We start from the raw sequence: 15,172 nt of genomic DNA, 5'->3' as shown, positions 1-15,172 counted from the left end.
CAAGCCCAGTGCCGGGCAGAGCTGGCCCCCACTCTCACCTTTGTAAATGACAAATCACCCTCATTTATTTTTTAAAGTTTTCTTTTTTATTAACTTCAGAGAGAGGAAAGGAGAGGGAGATAGAAACATCTATAATGAGAGGAAATCATCAATGGGCTGCCTCTTGCATGCCCCCTACTGGGGATGGAGCCTGAAACCCAGGCATGTGCCCTGACGGGGAATTGAGTCTTGACCTCCTGGTTCATAGGTTGATGCTCAACCACTGAGTTCACCAGCTGGGCTCACCCTCATTTCTTTCTGGTCAAAATGTGGTTTCTGGTGGGTGGTTTTGCTGAAAGTGAGTGGCTCCTCTGGTAGACAGAAGCTTCTGGAAGGGGCCACCAGTGGGTGTGGGCATGGCCTTGCTGGAAGCAACTCCTTGGGGGTGTCCCCACAGCACAGTCTCCTCCCTGTTCCCCACACTGGGGGCCTCCATGCCTTTGAGGGTAGGGGAGGAGGTGTCCCTGCCCTGCAGATTCCCCAGCCTGGAGGGTCCAGGACTGACACGGTGGGCAGAGCGTGGGGCCAATGGCTGGAGGAGGTTTGGGCAGGAGGGTGGGAATGGGTGGTGGAGGCCCTGCACTCGATCCCCGTTGCTCCCAAGGCCTGGCCCTGACCCACGTGCTGGAGCAGAACCTGAGGCCTGCAGCAGGTCCCCGCCCAGAGGCAGCCAAGGTGGTGATTCTCGTGACGGATGGCAAGTCCCAGGACGATGCCTGTGCTGCTGGCCGCATCCTCAAGAGCCTGGATGTCGACATCTTTGCTGTGGGTGAGCAGCCGGATCTCTGCAGAGTTCTCACAGCCGTGCAGGTGGGAATTTGCATGCCTGCTCCGCCCCCTCTGGGGCTGGAGGGCCCCTGGCCTCTCAGCCTTAGCCCTGAGTTTGCAAAATGGGAGGACCCATCCCTGCTCTGGGGGCTGTGATGGTGCCCACGCCAGGCTCTGAGCACCGCGGGCACCTGCAGGGAGGCTGCAGTCACTGCAGTGGGACATGGGCCAGTTTGCATGTCTATAAACATATCCCCGCCCAGCCTCACCTCTGCACCAGCCCCAGCTGCCATCTCTCCCGGGGCCCTGTTAGATGACCCGGTCCTGGGTCCTGTGGAGTCTTGGGTACCAGGATGGCTTCCCAACCCGATGGGTGACTCCGATTGTAAGCGGTGACAAGGCTCCACGGGGGCCCCTTCCCATTCTCTGGGCCCCGTGGGCAGGTGTGAAGAATGCTGATGAGGCTGAGCTGAGGCTCCTGGCGTCCCCACCACTGGACATCACCGTCCACCATGTGCAGGACTTCCCCCAGCTCAGCACACTGGCCGGCCTGCTCAGCCGCCTAGTTTGCCAGCAGGTCCAGGGCAGAAGCCCACGTCCCGGCCCAGGTGAGCTGTCAGATGGGGACTCCAGGGCAGGTCACCTATGCTTGAAGCCTGGCCAGGCCCTGCCCTCCCGGTAAGGACTCCCCAAAACCTCTCCCACCCCTTTCCCCTGGCCCTGCGTGGGTCTGCAGCTCCCACCTGGGGAACACCTGTTCTTCCTAGAAGTGGCCACCAGGGGGAGCAGGAAGAGTCTCTATGCCAGCTGCCTGCTGGGGCGCTGACCATCTGCCCTTCTTCCCTCAGTTAAACCGGCAGCAGCTCCTCCAACCCTGGACCCCCTCTCCGCTCCCACCAGCCTAGTCCTGACCCAGGTGACCTCCTCCAGCGTCCACCTGTCCTGGACTCCAGCCCTGCAGCCGCCACTCAAGTACCTGGTGGTGTGGCGGCCTTCTAGGGGTGGTGCCCCCCAGGAGGTGAGAGTGGCCTTCCTGCTGTCCATGCAAAGTCGGGGCTGGAATGGAGACCCAGGGAGGATGAAATCAATGTGGGGAAAGGGTAGAGTGCAGGTGGCCCTGCCACAGCCCGAGTCCTCAGGCCACTCAGGTGGCCAGTGAGCAGCTGTGGCAGATGTGGCTGCTCCTGCCTCCCGTGACTGCTTGGTGCCCGGGAGCTGCTCTGCTCCAGGAGCCCTGGATGGAGCTGGCAGGAAACCAGGACTGACCCCGCCCTGCCCATGTCCACTCGGCCGGCTCCACCCAGGCTCCTCCTGTTGCAGGTGGAGGTGGATGGGCCCAGCACGTCCACGGAGCTGCATGGCCTGGCCTCCGGCACAGAGTACCTGCTGTCCGTGTTCCCTGTGTATGAGGCAGGGGTGGGTGAGGGCCTACGGGGCCTGGTGACCACAGGTGGGTGGGGCCGCTGGCTGCTATGGGTTTTAGTCTTAATCCGGGGTGGGGCACCACTCCCAACTTGCCGTGTGACCGAGGCAGAGTCACTGGACCTCCCTGACCCTCAGTGTCCTCTACTGAGTACCAGTGATGTCATTTGTGCCATCACCACAACCAGAACAGTACTGTTACTGTTCACATGTTTCTGGAGCCCCAGGCCCCTGCTGGGCCGCAGTGGGGCGCCTGCCCTGAGCTCTTCACCACGCGGTGAGGCGTCCCACGGCTCCGCACTGGAAGTGCACAGCAGTGGCATTCTGTGTCCACGGAGTCATGCACTGTCCCCACTGTCAACTTTAGAACAGAAACCCTGCGCCCTTAGCTCTCCCCCGTGCAGCCCCACGCTGCTCCATCATTGCCATTTCAAGGCACGCAGCATGTGGCCAGCTGCCTCTGGCTCCCTCATGGGCTGTTTACCCCTTGGGGGCCATGGCTCTCCCACCCCAAACAGCGACCCACGGGTGGCTTTCCCCAGAGCTGTGAGCTGGAGACCTGGCCCAGGGTGAAGTTTGGGGAAGAGACTCAGAGTCGTCGTGGGTGCCCGCAGGGCTGTCCTCCAGCCTGTGTCCCTGATCTGTGATGCTTTCTCCTGTGGTGCCCCCTTCTAGTGCCTCTGCCTCCGCCTCAGGCACTCGCCCTGGCCACAGTGACGCCCAGGACCATCCACCTCACCTGGCAGCCCTCGGCGGGGGCCACCCAATACCTGGTGCGGTACTCGCTGGCCTCCCCCAAGGGCGAGGAGGAGGGCAGAGAGGTGCGTGACAGAGGGTGTAGGAGGCAGCTGGGGCCAATGGGGTGGGGAGCAAGGTGAGCAGGGGCTAATGGAAGTGTCCCCCCAGGTGCAGGTTGGGCAGCCGGAGGTGCTGCTGGGTAGCCTGGAGCCGGGCAGGGACTATGACATCTGGGTGCAGAGCCTGCAAGGCGCACAGGCCAGTGAGGCCCGGGGCATCCGCGCCAGGACCTGTGAGTGCCCACCTCCCCAGTCTGCCACCCACCAGTGGGAAGAGGCCTTCCATGGGGTGAGGTCCCCGTCTGGTGGCCCCACTGGCCTGGCCATCGCCCATGCTTCCCCCATTCACTCGGGGGGGGGGGGGGGGAGTGGCTGCTGGTCCCTGAAGCTTTGCTGTGTCCACAGCTCCCCTGGCTCCCCCCACACCCTTGATCTTCTCAGACGTGAGCCATGACTCGGCCCGTGTGTCCTGGGAGGGCACCCTGAGGCCGGTGCAGCTGTTCAGGGTCAGCTACTTGTCCAGCAAGGGCAGCCACTCAGGGCAGGTGAGAGCAGGCTGATGTCCTGTGGGGGAACTGGCGTCCAGGGTGCTGAAGCGTCCACGGGGCCCAGCACCCCAGCTGCCCGCCCTGTATTCACAGAGCACTGACACCGTCCCTGCCCTTGGGGGCCCCAATCTGGCAGGGGTTGGGGGGACATGTGTGAAGCAAAGAATGACGGTGAATGACAGCCCCGATGAGGCTTGGGGTACGGAGTGCTGTCAGGGGTGAAATCCAGCTGTTGGGCTGTTTGGGGGATGGGGAAGCCCCAGGAGGCCCTGCCATCATGTGGGAGACCTGCGTTCCTCTTCCCCACTCGGGGCGAGGCCATGGCGTTCTGTGTCCATGGGCTGTCCTGGGCAGTGGGCCGGGGCCTGGTCTCCATCTAGGCAGGGGATGCCTGCTCCCAGTGTGAAGGGTCAGCTCCAGGCCCCGCTCGTATGGCCCCCACCTCACAGATAGAGGCTCCTGGCAATGCCACCTCGGTCACCCTGGGCCCCCTCTCCTCCTCCACTACCTACACTGTGCGCGTCACCCGCCTCTACCCTGGGGGCGGCTCCTCCACCACGATCGGCCGCCTGACCACACGTGAGTCCTCCGGAGCCACCAGTGTGCAGCCGGGGCCCAGTCCGAGGAGGATGGGAGTGTGGGCACAGCCTCCACATAGAAAATGGGGGTCCCCTCGGCCCCCAAGTGTGACTCGAGCCAGCAAAACCTCTTTAACAGGCAGTGAGGCCCTTCTGATGAGTCACCCCAGGGGGTGGCACAGGCCCTGCCGTCCAGCCTGTCTCCCTGCCCTCTTCCAGGGAAAGTCCCCGGCCCGAGCCAGCTGTCCGTGACAGAGCTCCCTGGGGATGCGGTCCGGCTGGCGTGGGCGGCCGCAGTGGCATCCGGGGTGCTGGCCTACCAGATCAAGTGGACGCCTCTGGGGGACGGGAAGGCCCATGAGGTATGTGAGAGAGAAGACCCCTGCCCATCCCCAGCTCCTAGGCTTCCACCCAGTGTGGCATCTCGGGACCTGCCTGCCCAGCCCAGCCAGCCCCGTGGGAGCCACCACTCGCAGAGTGGACACCTGCCCCTCCTCTCCACAGATCTCCGTCCCCGGGAGCCTGTGCACGGCCGTCCTGCCCGGCCTGGGGGGGCCCTTGGAGCACGAGATCACCATCCTGGCCTCCTACAGGGACGGGGCCCACAGCGACCCCGTGTCCTTCCACTACAGCCCCCGAGGTGACCCCTCAGCTACAGGGGGCAGCGCCGCCCCAGGGCCCCAGACCGCCTCAGCCCCACACTCCCAGGGGCACCCACAGGCAGTTCCCCAAGGCCCCGGCCTTCCAGGCAGGTGTCCCAGGGTGGCCGAGGGTCCGAGTCACCTGGTGGGCACAGTGCTCACGGTGGTGTCAGAGCTGACCGGGGGCCTGTCTGCCCGAGGTCGCAGGGCTGCAGGTGTGGTACCGGTGTGGGGGGTGGGGGGTGGGAGGGAGGGTCATGGGGTGTTGGGAAGGTGAGGGTGGTGGGGCTATGGGGTAGGGGGTGGCGTGGGTGGGGGTGTGGCAGGGCGTGCCACAGAGCGTGCTGAAGCATGTGGCTGCCTTTTGGCCCAGCCCTTGCTGACCCCCCACTGCCCTTCAGTCAGCTGGAGCCCACCCTCCAACCTGACCCTGGCTTCTGAGTCACCAAACAGCCTACGGGTCAGCTGGACGCCCCCCACTGGCCACGTCCTCCACTATCGGCTCACGTATATGCTGGCTTCAGGCTCCGGACCAGAGAAATCAGTGAGTCTTGGTAATCAGGGAGCCATTGCCCCTCGTGGGACTGGGGCCTGGTGGCGGGGGGAGGCGTGGCCACCTGTCTGCCGCGTGCTTCCTCCGCGAGACACAGACGAAGGAGCGGAGGTGCCTAAGCGAGCAGAGGCGCTTGGTGGCAGGTGGCTCAGCGGCTGTGCCCCCAGGTCTCTGTTCCAGGACCCAGGAGCCATGCGATGCTCCCTGACCTGCTGGCAGCCACCACGTACAGGGTCCTGGTCTCAGCAGTGTACGGAGCAGGAGAGAGTGTGGCAGTGACTGCCACAGGCCAAACGGGTGAGTGGGCATGAAACCCCAGGCCCCAGGCAGCCCCCAGCGCCCAGAACTGTGGGGCCACTCAACCGGGGCCCTCCCGCCGGTGGTAGGCCCTGTTGCTGCCAGCACACAGCCAGCGCTGCTGTCGAGCAGAAGGGAATCGGGTTTTTGCGTGAAGACTTCGCTGTAGAGACAGCTGAGACCAGCAAAGCTCCCGCTGGTTGGCCAGGCCCCTCGTCCGCAAGGCCCAAAGCTGGGGACTGTGTCCTTGCCCTCTATCTGTGCCGAGGTCAGGGCAGCCATGCAGCCCACAGGGCCGCTCGCAGTCAGGCAGGCGGGCGTGCGGGCGCACAGGCCATGGCAGATGACCAGGAGAGGCGCCCAGCACCTGGCCATGGTGTCAGTGTTCCCGGGCCCTGCCCCTGCAGGCCAGGCCCACGCGGAGGGACCACTGTGCTGTCTGTGCTGGTGCTGTGGACAGGCCCAGACACTGGGAGCCGAAGGCCCTCAGGCGCCAGCCAGCCTGGTCACCTCAGCTTCCCTCTGTGTCCCCTCCATGGTCCTGTAGTTTTGGCTTGAATGCCTCTAGGGTTGGGGGCCTCACTGCTCAGTGGACAGCTGCTGCACTCAGTGCCCTTCACACCCCAGAACACCCTGAGCTCCTGGCGGTGGACCACGCCGGCACAGCCCTGGACGGCGTGCGTCCCGGGGGGCGTGTCCGCACACCCTGGCATCTCCCTGGCCCTGCCATTTGGGACACATCAGGGTGGCCGATACCCTGTCAGTGGAAGCACCATGGGGAGTGCTGCCTTCCAGGGGTGGAAGTAAAGACCCTGCGATGATGGGACACCACCCCATCCCTCCCCGTCCCTGAGGCACGGGGGCAACAGGCCCAAGGACCTGCGAGAGGGGAGGCAGCAGTTGGGCTCCAGCCCATCTCCAGCCACAGGAGGCCCACTGCCCAGGGGCTCCTCCCCACTGACCCTGACCTTCTGTCGCCTCTCAGCAGCCTGCCCAGCCCTCCACCCAGATGGCTCCCTTGCAGGTGGGTCCTGTCCTGAGGCAGGTGCTCTCGATCCCCACCCCCACCTGTCCCCCCTCCTCTCGGGCCCCTAGGAAAGGGCCTGGGGACAGTACAGGGCATCAGGGAGGCAGGCTCACACCTTTACAGGAGGCACCTCAAGGTTCACAGTCTATGTTACTGAGGCTTGTGCAAGGTCACTGTCCAAGGCAGGGGTGGGCAAACTTTTTGACTCGAGGGCCACAATGGGTTCTTAAACTGGACCGGAGGGCCGGAACAAAAGCATGGATGGAGTGTTTGTGTGAACGAATATAAATTCAAAGTGAACATCATTACATAAAAGGGTACGGTCTTTTTTTTTTTTTAGTTTTATTCATTTCAATCGGGCCGGATTCGGCCCGCGGGCCGTAGTTTGCCCACGGCTGGTCCAAGGCCATAGCTAGGACTCAGTGGGGCAGAGGCCAAGCAGGAGCCCTGGGCCCTGTGCAGCCCCCCTGAGCCACTGCTGACCAAGCTCTGGGCGGGGAGAGGGGCCACCCAGTCACCTGGCGAGTGTGAGACCCTCCCACGGCTGACACGTGGCCGCAGCTGTGGCCAGGCGGCTCTGCCGAGCGGGGTGGTGAGGTGGTGTCAGCAGGTACAGGGAGGGGAGCCCGTCCTGTCCTGATGGCTGAGTCTCTCTGGGGTCTCCCGGGAGTGAGCAATGAGGTTGCGCCGTTCAGACCCCGAAGCAGGGCAGGCCCACCTGTGACCGGAAGTGGGGCCAGGCGGGCTGTCACTCCTATCCGCTCCCACCCGGGCGCTGAGCACCCAGTGGGGAGAGCTGCACGCTCACTGGGTACGCTCAGCACTGGAAGAGTGGCAGGTGCTCTGAGTGGCTAAGTCCGGTGGGTGGTGAGACTGCTGGGCATCCGTGACTGCGGGCCGGGTCAGACAGCGCCCCGGGGCGGCCGAGTCAGCAGCAGGAGGAAGGTGGGCACTGAGCTCTCGGCCCTGGGTGTCCTCTATGGCTCCCTGCCCTGCACCCTGACACCTGCTTTTCTCTCTCTTCGCCTCCTACCTGTCTGTCCCTGGGTCTCCCCACCGTGGTCCTGCAGGCTTTGACCTCATGGCGGCCTTTGGGCTTGTGGAGCGGGAGTATGCCTCCATCCGAGGGGTGGCCATGGAGCCCTCTGCGTTTGGCTCGACCAGGACCTTCACACTCTTCAGGGACGCTCAGCTGACACGCCGAGCCAGGTGGGCGAGCAGGCGGTGGGCTGAGACCTGGGTGTGGGCACAGCATCGTGACACTGGCTGGGATGGAACGGCCTTCGGTCCTGGGCGGGGCTGAGCCTCGCCCTCAGAGCGCCTCTGGTTGAATCTCCCCACAGCCCCGGAGGGAGTTCTGTCCCTTACACCCGGTTATGCGTGGGGAAACTGAGGCAGGAAAGATCTTGGTCCATGGGTCTGGGCCCTAGGGAATAGCTGTGGCCCCCTCCAGACCCCATCCCTCTCAGGCCTGTGGTGACCCCAACCTGTGCCCCAACAGCGACATCCACCCAGCCGCCCTCCCGCCTGAGCACACAGTCGTCTTCCTCCTGCGACTCCTCCCCGAAACGCCCCGCGAGGCCTTTGCGCTGTGGCAGATGACAGCCGAGGACTTCCGACCTGTCCTCGGGGTCCTGCTGGACGGTCAGTTGGGAGGGCGAGTGGGGGGGGGCAGGCTGTCCTTAGAAGCCTCACTGGCTGATGACCCTGAGCAGATCCTCCAGACTAGGCCGAGGGCGCTGATGCCCCATCAGGAGGCAGGGCTGCTTTCCACACTGGCCTTGGGCCCCCCCCCCACGTGGGTGGGTGGGGTCTCACTCGCTCCTCACCCTGCCCCGCAGCAGGCAGAAAGTCCCTGACCTACTTCAGCCATGACCCCAGGGCGGCCTTGCAGGAGGTGACCTTTGACCTGCCCGAAGTGAGGAGGATATTCTTCGGGAGCTTCCACAAGGTCCTGGAAGGTTCCAGATAGACCAAAGCCTCTGCCTCACCTGCCTGAGAGCCTTCAATGCCCCCCATGTTCTGGAACAGACTCCCCTGGGCTGTGCAGGATGTGCCCCAGCCCCAGCAGCAGCCTCCGTGGCCACGCTGGAGCTCTCCTTGCTGGGGGCCACCTTGGCCCGTCCGGCCTCTGCCCCTGCGGTCCTCTCTGCCCCAGCATCCTGTGGGGCCCCATCCTTAATTTGGGTTGAAGAGCATCCCAGCCCTTTTCTCTGCTCCTGCAAATCCTAGAAGGGCCCGAGCGGGTACATTTCGTCCATTTCACAGAGGGGAAACTGAGGCCCAGGAGGGGGTGGGGTCCCAGAGACTTGGGGTGGGGTGAGGTGGGGCCCCCAGTGATGGGTACTTCCTCCCACCTGGCCAGGGCTGTGGGGAAACTCTGTGGTGTCTCGCAGGTGCACGTGGCCGTGGGACACTCCAAGGTCCAGCTCTACGTGGACTGTAGGAAGGTGGCCGAGAGGCCCATTGGGGAGGCGGGCAGCCCTCCCGCCACCGGCTTCATCACGCTGGGGAGGCTGGCCAAGGCCCGGGGCCCCCGGAGCAGCTCGGCTGCGGTGAGCCTCGGCTTCGTCCTGCCTGGCCACTCAGGGGCCGGCAGATCCCCAGCCCCTCCTGCCTGAGCCACATCTGGCCAACCGAGCTCCTGCCCTGACTTGTAGCTGCAGCTCCAGATGCTGCAGATCGTGTGCAGTGACACCTGGGCGGAGGAGGACAGGTGCTGCGAGCTCCCTGCGTCGGTAGGTGGGCAAGTGCCACAGGGTCTGGGGGTAGGCTGGCTGTCCCGGTCATCGTGGTGCTGGGAGAGATCTGGGCAGGCTTCCTGAAGGAGGTGGCTTCTGGGGAGCATCTTGGAGGCCCTGGGGACAAAGCAGGCTGGAGCTGGCCAGGAAGGTCCCAGCTGCAGGGTGGTCAAAACCCAGCACTCAGGGCCACGCCCCTTTTCTGTCACTTCCCCATGTACCATGCCGGGCTTGGCCATGCTGGGGCCTGCGTGGCAGTGAGAGAGGGTGTCCTGCCCTGGGGTGTGTGCTGGGCAGCCTGGGGTCAGCCCCCAGGATCAGGTCCCCCCCCCCCCCCCCCCCCCCAGCCTCCCAGGTGTCAGACAAGATCTGGGAGAGGGTCCATTCAACGATGGGTCTCCTTTCTTCTAGAAGAATGGAGAGACCTGTCCTGCCTTCCCTCCCGCCTGCACCTGCTCCTCGCAGATACCTGGGCCCCCGGGACCCCAAGGGCCTCCAGTGAGTCCAGCGGCCCCTCCCCGGCAACATCTGCTGCCACTGGCAGATGAAGGTGGCTCCTGCCGCGCCCCTTAGCTGGGAGCCTGGACCGAGCAGCCTTCCCCAGGCCTGCCGCACCCTGAAATGCTGCCTGTCACCCCCAACCCATGGGGCCCCTCCTGGCAAGCCCCTTCCTTCCCCTGGTCCCTCTTCCCAGCCAACCCCCCTCCTCTGGTGTGGGACCTAGCATGTCCCATCTTTCCTGACTGGGGTGGAGTTTCAGGACCATCCCGCCTGCAGCAGGGTCGTGACCCCCACCTGGGGCAGGTCCAGCCCCTCTGCACCCCCTGAGGGAGGCTCCAGGGCCGGCTGCAGTGGGAAGGCAGGTCTGTGAGCACTGGCTCTGTGCTCTTGGTGCAGCCCTCCCCAGGGAGGCTGCCTGCCCCGAGGCTGCACAGTGGCCAGCGGCATGGAGGCCGCACCCGGAAGCCCCTTCCCTTTACCCGAGGGCAGGACTGGAACCCAGGGCCATGCTGGGCTCAGCCCTGCCTATGCCCCTGCAGGGCCTCCCTGGCAGGAATGGAGCCTCAGGACAGCAGGGCTTCCCAGGACCCAGGGTAAGTCCTGGGGAGTCCTGGGGGGGCCTGGATCCTACCTTCCTGGGGAGGACCCCCAGCACATTCACAAGAGCACAGGGGGGAGCCCACGTGGTCCACCAGCCAGGGGGCTCCCCCCAGGAGCGAGGTGCCTCCCCAGGAGGGCCCAGCTCCCCATCCAGGGTCTTGGCGGTCAGTGTGACAGGGAAGGTGGCCCACATTGTACTCGGCTTGGGAGTGACTGTTTTATGAAAATGGCGCGTCCCTGGGGTCGCTGGTTTGCTGATTTTCACACTCACACTCAGAAAATTTGTTTTTTTCTTCATGGAGTTTGGTGCATTGATATGCTTAATTCACAAAGAATGATTTCAAAGCATTTTTCCACGCGGTCTCAGTTTAAACAGTGTTGGTGCCGCCCACCCCTTAGAGGCTTGGTTTGCGGTGTAGTGAGGTGACCGGTGTTTGGGGTTTCTTTACTCCCCATCTCTGGGACCTGGAGAGGCGGCCCAGGCCCAGTTCCTGGCTCTGGAGTAGGGTCGCAGCAGGAACCCCCCAGGGGTGGCTGTGGGTTGAAGACCTCTGTGAACCTGGTCTGGATGCCACAGGCCGGCTAGAGGCAGGGTGCTACGGGACCGGGGAGGGGGGGTGGGGGGGGGACTGCAGGAGCGGCCTGGTGCCTTCTCAACACCCCCCCCCCACCCCCGCACCCGTGTCTCCAGGGAGAGCCCGGGCCACCTGGACAGACCGGACCCAGAGGTCCTGGAGGTCATCAGGGGTCACCAGGGACTCAGGGTCGAACTGTCCAGGGACCTGTGGTAGGTGTTGCCTCCCTTCCCTCCTCCACTGCCACACCCCCACTGCCCCCCGGGCCCCTCAGTCTTCGCCCTCGGGCTCAGTCTATATTTCCCCTCCAGGGTCCACCAGGGGTCAAAGGAGAGAAGGGGGACCATGGACTCCCGGGCCTGCAGGTAGTGGGTGGGAGGGTCTCGGGGACAGGGCCTGCTCTGGGTCCGACTTGGACCCAGCCTCGCCAGCACCTCTGCTCTCTTCCAGGGCGACCCCGGCCACCAGGGCGACCCCGGGGAGGCGGGCCTCCAGGGTCCGAAGGTGGGAGAGAGGCCCGCTGGGGAGGGTTTCGAGATGGAGGCTGTGGGGTGGGGTTTCCCCTCTCTCTCACCCCACTCCCATCCATCCTGCCCCCACCTGTGGCCTGGCCAGGGGGGAGGGGAATGCCAGCCCATGCAGGGTGGGGTCAGGCCCTGAACTTGGCCAGCTCACTGCTCTCAAAGTGAGGCACAGGGGTGCACCCCTTCCCAGGTGTGGGCTGCTGTGGGAGGAATGTGTGGGGTCTGAGCCCCCCTCCAACCCGCCCTTCCTTGGCCATCAGGGCATGAGAGGCCTGGAGGGCACCGCTGGCCTGCCCGGACCCCCTGGACCTAGGGTAGGCACCACCTCCCCTGTGAGCCCAACCCTGCCCATCCCTACCCACACCCCCTGAGGTTCCTTGGGGCTGAACTGAGCGTGGTCACCCCCACAAGGTGACCTGGGAGTCCTCACTCTGCTGGGCCAGCCCTTCCTGGGCCCTGCCGGGCATGCAGTGTCCTGTGCCCTGGAGGGCTGCTGGAGAGGGGCTTTCTCACCCCGCTGGGCAGCCCCGGTCACGCCTGCACTCCAATTCCACATCGCAGGGAGATGCCAGGGCTCCCAGTGGGCCTGGCTGGGGATGCGGCCCCAGGCCCTTCTCCCTGCCTACCGGAGGGCTGGGGACCCTCCTCACTCAGAAGCACCTTCCCTCCCAAGCTGGCCATTCCTGGGGTCCCTGCTGAGCTCAGTGCCTGGGAGCTGCTCTGAGCAGGGGTCCTGGGCTGCGTGCCCAAGCTCCCATCGGGGTGGACGTGAGGCACGGCCTGCAGGAACAACAGGCCTGTGGAGCTGGGGACAAGCCATGGGATCTGGTCTGGGTTCAGGACAGGGGACCGAATGACCAGGCCAGGGCTAGAGGGAGGAGGGGCCAGACTTGCTGGGGGCTGCAGTCTGCGACCTCTGCGTCTCAGCAGGGCTACCCGGGCATGGCGGGAGCCAGGGGGACCAGTGGGGAGCGAGGACCCCCAGGGACTGTGGGGCCCACGGTAAGTCCTCTCCACACCTGGACAGCCCAACAGACGGTGGGGGGAGGGGCACACATGTGCAAAGTCAGCGTCGCTGATGCTCAGGGGCACCCTGCGCCCACACATGTGTGAGGTGAGGCCTGTGCAGGCAGTGACGCTGGGGCTGGTCTGCAGCAGGGAAAGTGGGGGGGCCCTGCCAGGCCCAAGACAGGCAGGTGGGGGGCAGGTGATAGGCCTGTGGGCTCCAGGGGGCGGGGAGGGATGGGGTCCCAGCAGGTTCCTGGAAGCCAGAAAGATGGAGGCAGGGGCGGCAGGCGAGCAGGGACAGGGATGTGCTGTGTGCAGGCCTGGCTGGCTCAGGCCGCGGGGGCTGTTCTGGGGGGCGGGGGGTGGGTCCCAGCTGTGGGCACCGAACCCATCTGAGAGGCAGGTCTTTTGCCCGCTGGGGATTCATGCCTCCGAGCCTCCAAGGAGCAGAAATTGTGCCCACCCTGTGGGGGTTTGAATGCCTGGTCTCCCTCCCCAGGGACCGAGCCCCAGGCTGCGAGGGGTCAGGGCTGCCGGGGTCAGGAGCGGGAGGGAGAGGCCAGCCCGGGCTCCTCCCTGCTTACTTCCCTCTCCTTTTCCTCTGACTCAGGGTCTGCCCGGGTCCAAGGGGGAGCGAGGAGAGAAGGTAAGTGTGCCAGTGTTGGGGGCCCAGGCACTTCCTGTGCATGGGGACAACAGCGCCACCCTGCCCTGGCCGGCAGCGTGGTCACTGCACTGTGGCCCGTCTTCCTCATAGGGGGAGCCACAGTCCTGGGCCGCCATCTACCAGCTTGTGAGCCAGGCCTGCGAGTCCATCATCCAGAGTGAGGACCCCGAGCCTCCAGTTACCCCGCAGGCCCTGCCCCCCCACCCCCCGCCCCTGTCTCTGTCCCCACCCAATCTCAGCGACCAGCCTGGCCTGGCCACTCTTCTGCGCAGGCACCAGGGAGCCCTGGGGAGGCAGGGTCTTCCACACCCCCACAGCCCGCTCATCCCCCCCCCCCCCCCCCGCCCGCAGCGCATGTGCAGAAGTTGGACTCCTTCCCCCAAAAGAGTGCCCGGCCCCCCATGCCCATCTTGGAGGCCCCTGGGCTCCCTGGAGAAGGGGGAAATGGTGGCTCCCGCCCTGAGGACAGAGGTACTGGCTCCCCCTCCCCCAGTGTCCTGGGGCTGGCTGGGTGGGGAGACACAGGACCTGCCTGGCTTCCTGGAGTCCTCAAAGCGGCCCCTCCCCCATTCTCCCAGGAAGTCTGAGCTCAGGGCCACCGCTGCCCTTCCATCCCCTCTCCTCTCCTGCACCCTCCCACCTCCTCGGGCTGGGGCTGTGGAACCTGATGGCTCAGATGCTGAGGTGGACGGAGAGGCTGATTGAGGGACTGAGCAGACAGAGCTCGGAGCCTCAACGGGGAGAATGGGGAGGGTTGTGGGGAACAGCACGTCACTGTGGGTGGGGGAGAGGGAAGGGGAGGGGCCCTGCCTGTGGGAAGCCCTGCCCACCAGGGCCCAGACCAGGCTGGCAGGTGCTCTCATGAAGACCCCACCCCATGCCTCCCCCTCCACCCCCACCTCACTCTGAACTTCAGCCACTGAGCCCACAATCGGGGCCTGTTGGGACTCAGGGACCCCCACCCCAAGCTTTCACCCTTGCCAGGCACTCACCTTCCTCTGGGTCAGAATAGGGTCCAGAGAAAGATAGTGTTGCCATCTGCTGCCCTGTCTCAGCCGCCCCTCCTTCTCAGGTGCACCCGCAGCCCTGGCTCAGGTGGGCAGCCCTCAGCCACAGGGGAGCAAGATTCCAGGATCCTTGGGAGGAGCAGGGGGACCTGGCCTGGGGAGAGGAGGTACCGGAGGTGCGTGGGGGCTTTAGGGGAGCCTGCCTAGTGGGAGCCCAGGGAGGCCCTGCCAGGGGCTGCACTCAGAGAGGGGGGCAGTGTGCACCAGGGAGGACACCTGGGCCAGGCAGGCACAGTGGGGGCCCAGGGAGCACTGGCCGAGGGGCAGGGTCCTGCAGAGGGCTCCCCTTGTTTCTGCCCTGCTCACGGCCCAGTGGGGGCTCGCCGGACAGTGGGGCTGGGCCGGCTGACCGGGGTCAGCTGTCCCTTGCACCCCCAGACCTGCTGGTCTCCTCTCCCCTCCTGCCAGGCCGTTCTCCCTGCTGCCTGGAGTGACCTGCACCTCTTTCCTGGAGTCTCAGAGGAGCTGGAGAGTGTGGGAGGAGCTGGAGGCGGGCGGATGGGCAGCGAGGGCGGCACCGCTCCTCTGTACCGTTCCCTCCGCCCCATAAACCTCATCATGGAGTCAGACTCCCACCTTCAATCCCACAGTCTACCTGCTGCGTTGGGGCTCCCCACCTTCCCTCGAGGCAGGCAGCCCCATCTGAGCCGCCAGAGCTCAGTACTGCCAGGCCAGGGCCCTCAGTCTAAGTCACACGCTGGGTCACTGGGTGGGGGTGGGCTTTAAAAACAGCGCCCAGCCCACCCTCAGAGGCCCATGTGTCTCAGCCCCGCCCCCGCAGCCTCCGGTCCACACCTGCTCCCCTGGGACTCTCATCGC

General features: G+C 65.2%; 1 protein-coding gene across 8 annotated transcripts in view; it reads left to right on the top strand.

Annotated features, from left to right (window-relative positions):
- Window positions 1–15,172, top strand: part of COL20A1 (collagen type XX alpha 1 chain) — a 29,497-nt gene that overhangs the window by 8,675 nt on the left and 5,650 nt on the right. The window contains exons 5-34 of one of the 8 annotated variants that reach the window (XM_070419604.1): window positions 644–808; window positions 1,251–1,415; window positions 1,656–1,825; window positions 2,128–2,257; window positions 2,905–3,050; window positions 3,136–3,259; window positions 3,432–3,571; window positions 4,024–4,153; window positions 4,372–4,514; window positions 4,657–4,792; window positions 5,195–5,337; window positions 5,490–5,643; window positions 6,629–6,667; window positions 7,741–7,879; window positions 8,172–8,314; window positions 8,512–8,621; window positions 9,067–9,225; window positions 9,331–9,408; window positions 9,823–9,909; window positions 10,452–10,505; window positions 11,204–11,299; window positions 11,399–11,452; window positions 11,538–11,591; window positions 11,872–11,925; window positions 12,542–12,613; window positions 13,230–13,265; window positions 13,377–13,443; window positions 13,638–13,757; window positions 14,359–14,469; window positions 14,762–14,923. In XM_070419604.1, the coding sequence (XP_070275705.1) occupies window positions 644–808; window positions 1,251–1,415; window positions 1,656–1,825; window positions 2,128–2,257; window positions 2,905–3,050; window positions 3,136–3,259; window positions 3,432–3,571; window positions 4,024–4,153; window positions 4,372–4,514; window positions 4,657–4,792; window positions 5,195–5,337; window positions 5,490–5,643; window positions 6,629–6,667; window positions 7,741–7,879; window positions 8,172–8,314; window positions 8,512–8,621; window positions 9,067–9,225; window positions 9,331–9,408; window positions 9,823–9,909; window positions 10,452–10,505; window positions 11,204–11,299; window positions 11,399–11,452; window positions 11,538–11,591; window positions 11,872–11,925; window positions 12,542–12,613; window positions 13,230–13,265; window positions 13,377–13,443; window positions 13,638–13,757; window positions 14,359–14,469; window positions 14,762–14,787 (3,245 nt within the window). In that variant the 3' untranslated portion in view covers window positions 14,788–14,923. Of the gene's footprint in view, window positions 1–643; window positions 809–1,250; window positions 1,416–1,655; window positions 1,826–2,127; window positions 2,258–2,904; window positions 3,051–3,135; window positions 3,260–3,431; window positions 3,572–4,023; window positions 4,154–4,371; window positions 4,515–4,656; window positions 4,793–5,194; window positions 5,338–5,489; window positions 5,644–6,628; window positions 6,668–7,740; window positions 7,880–8,171; window positions 8,315–8,511; window positions 8,622–9,066; window positions 9,226–9,330; window positions 9,409–9,822; window positions 9,910–10,451; window positions 10,506–11,203; window positions 11,300–11,398; window positions 11,453–11,537; window positions 11,592–11,871; window positions 11,926–12,541; window positions 12,614–13,229; window positions 13,266–13,376; window positions 13,444–13,637; window positions 13,758–14,358; window positions 14,470–14,761; window positions 14,924–15,172 lie in introns of those variants that run through there. The other 7 variants (XM_070419608.1, XM_070419603.1, XM_070419601.1 and 4 more) reach the window with 7 other exon arrangements.

The sequence above is a fragment of the Myotis yumanensis genome, unplaced genomic scaffold (assembly GCF_028538775.1).
Source record: "Myotis yumanensis isolate MYYU_CA2020_CCGP unplaced genomic scaffold, mMyoYum1.0.hap1 SCAF_7, whole genome shotgun sequence".
NCBI lineage: Eukaryota > Metazoa > Chordata > Mammalia > Chiroptera > Vespertilionidae > Myotis > Myotis yumanensis.
The sequence above is the reverse complement of the archived record's forward strand: the minus strand, read 5'-3'. Positions and strand labels throughout refer to the sequence as shown.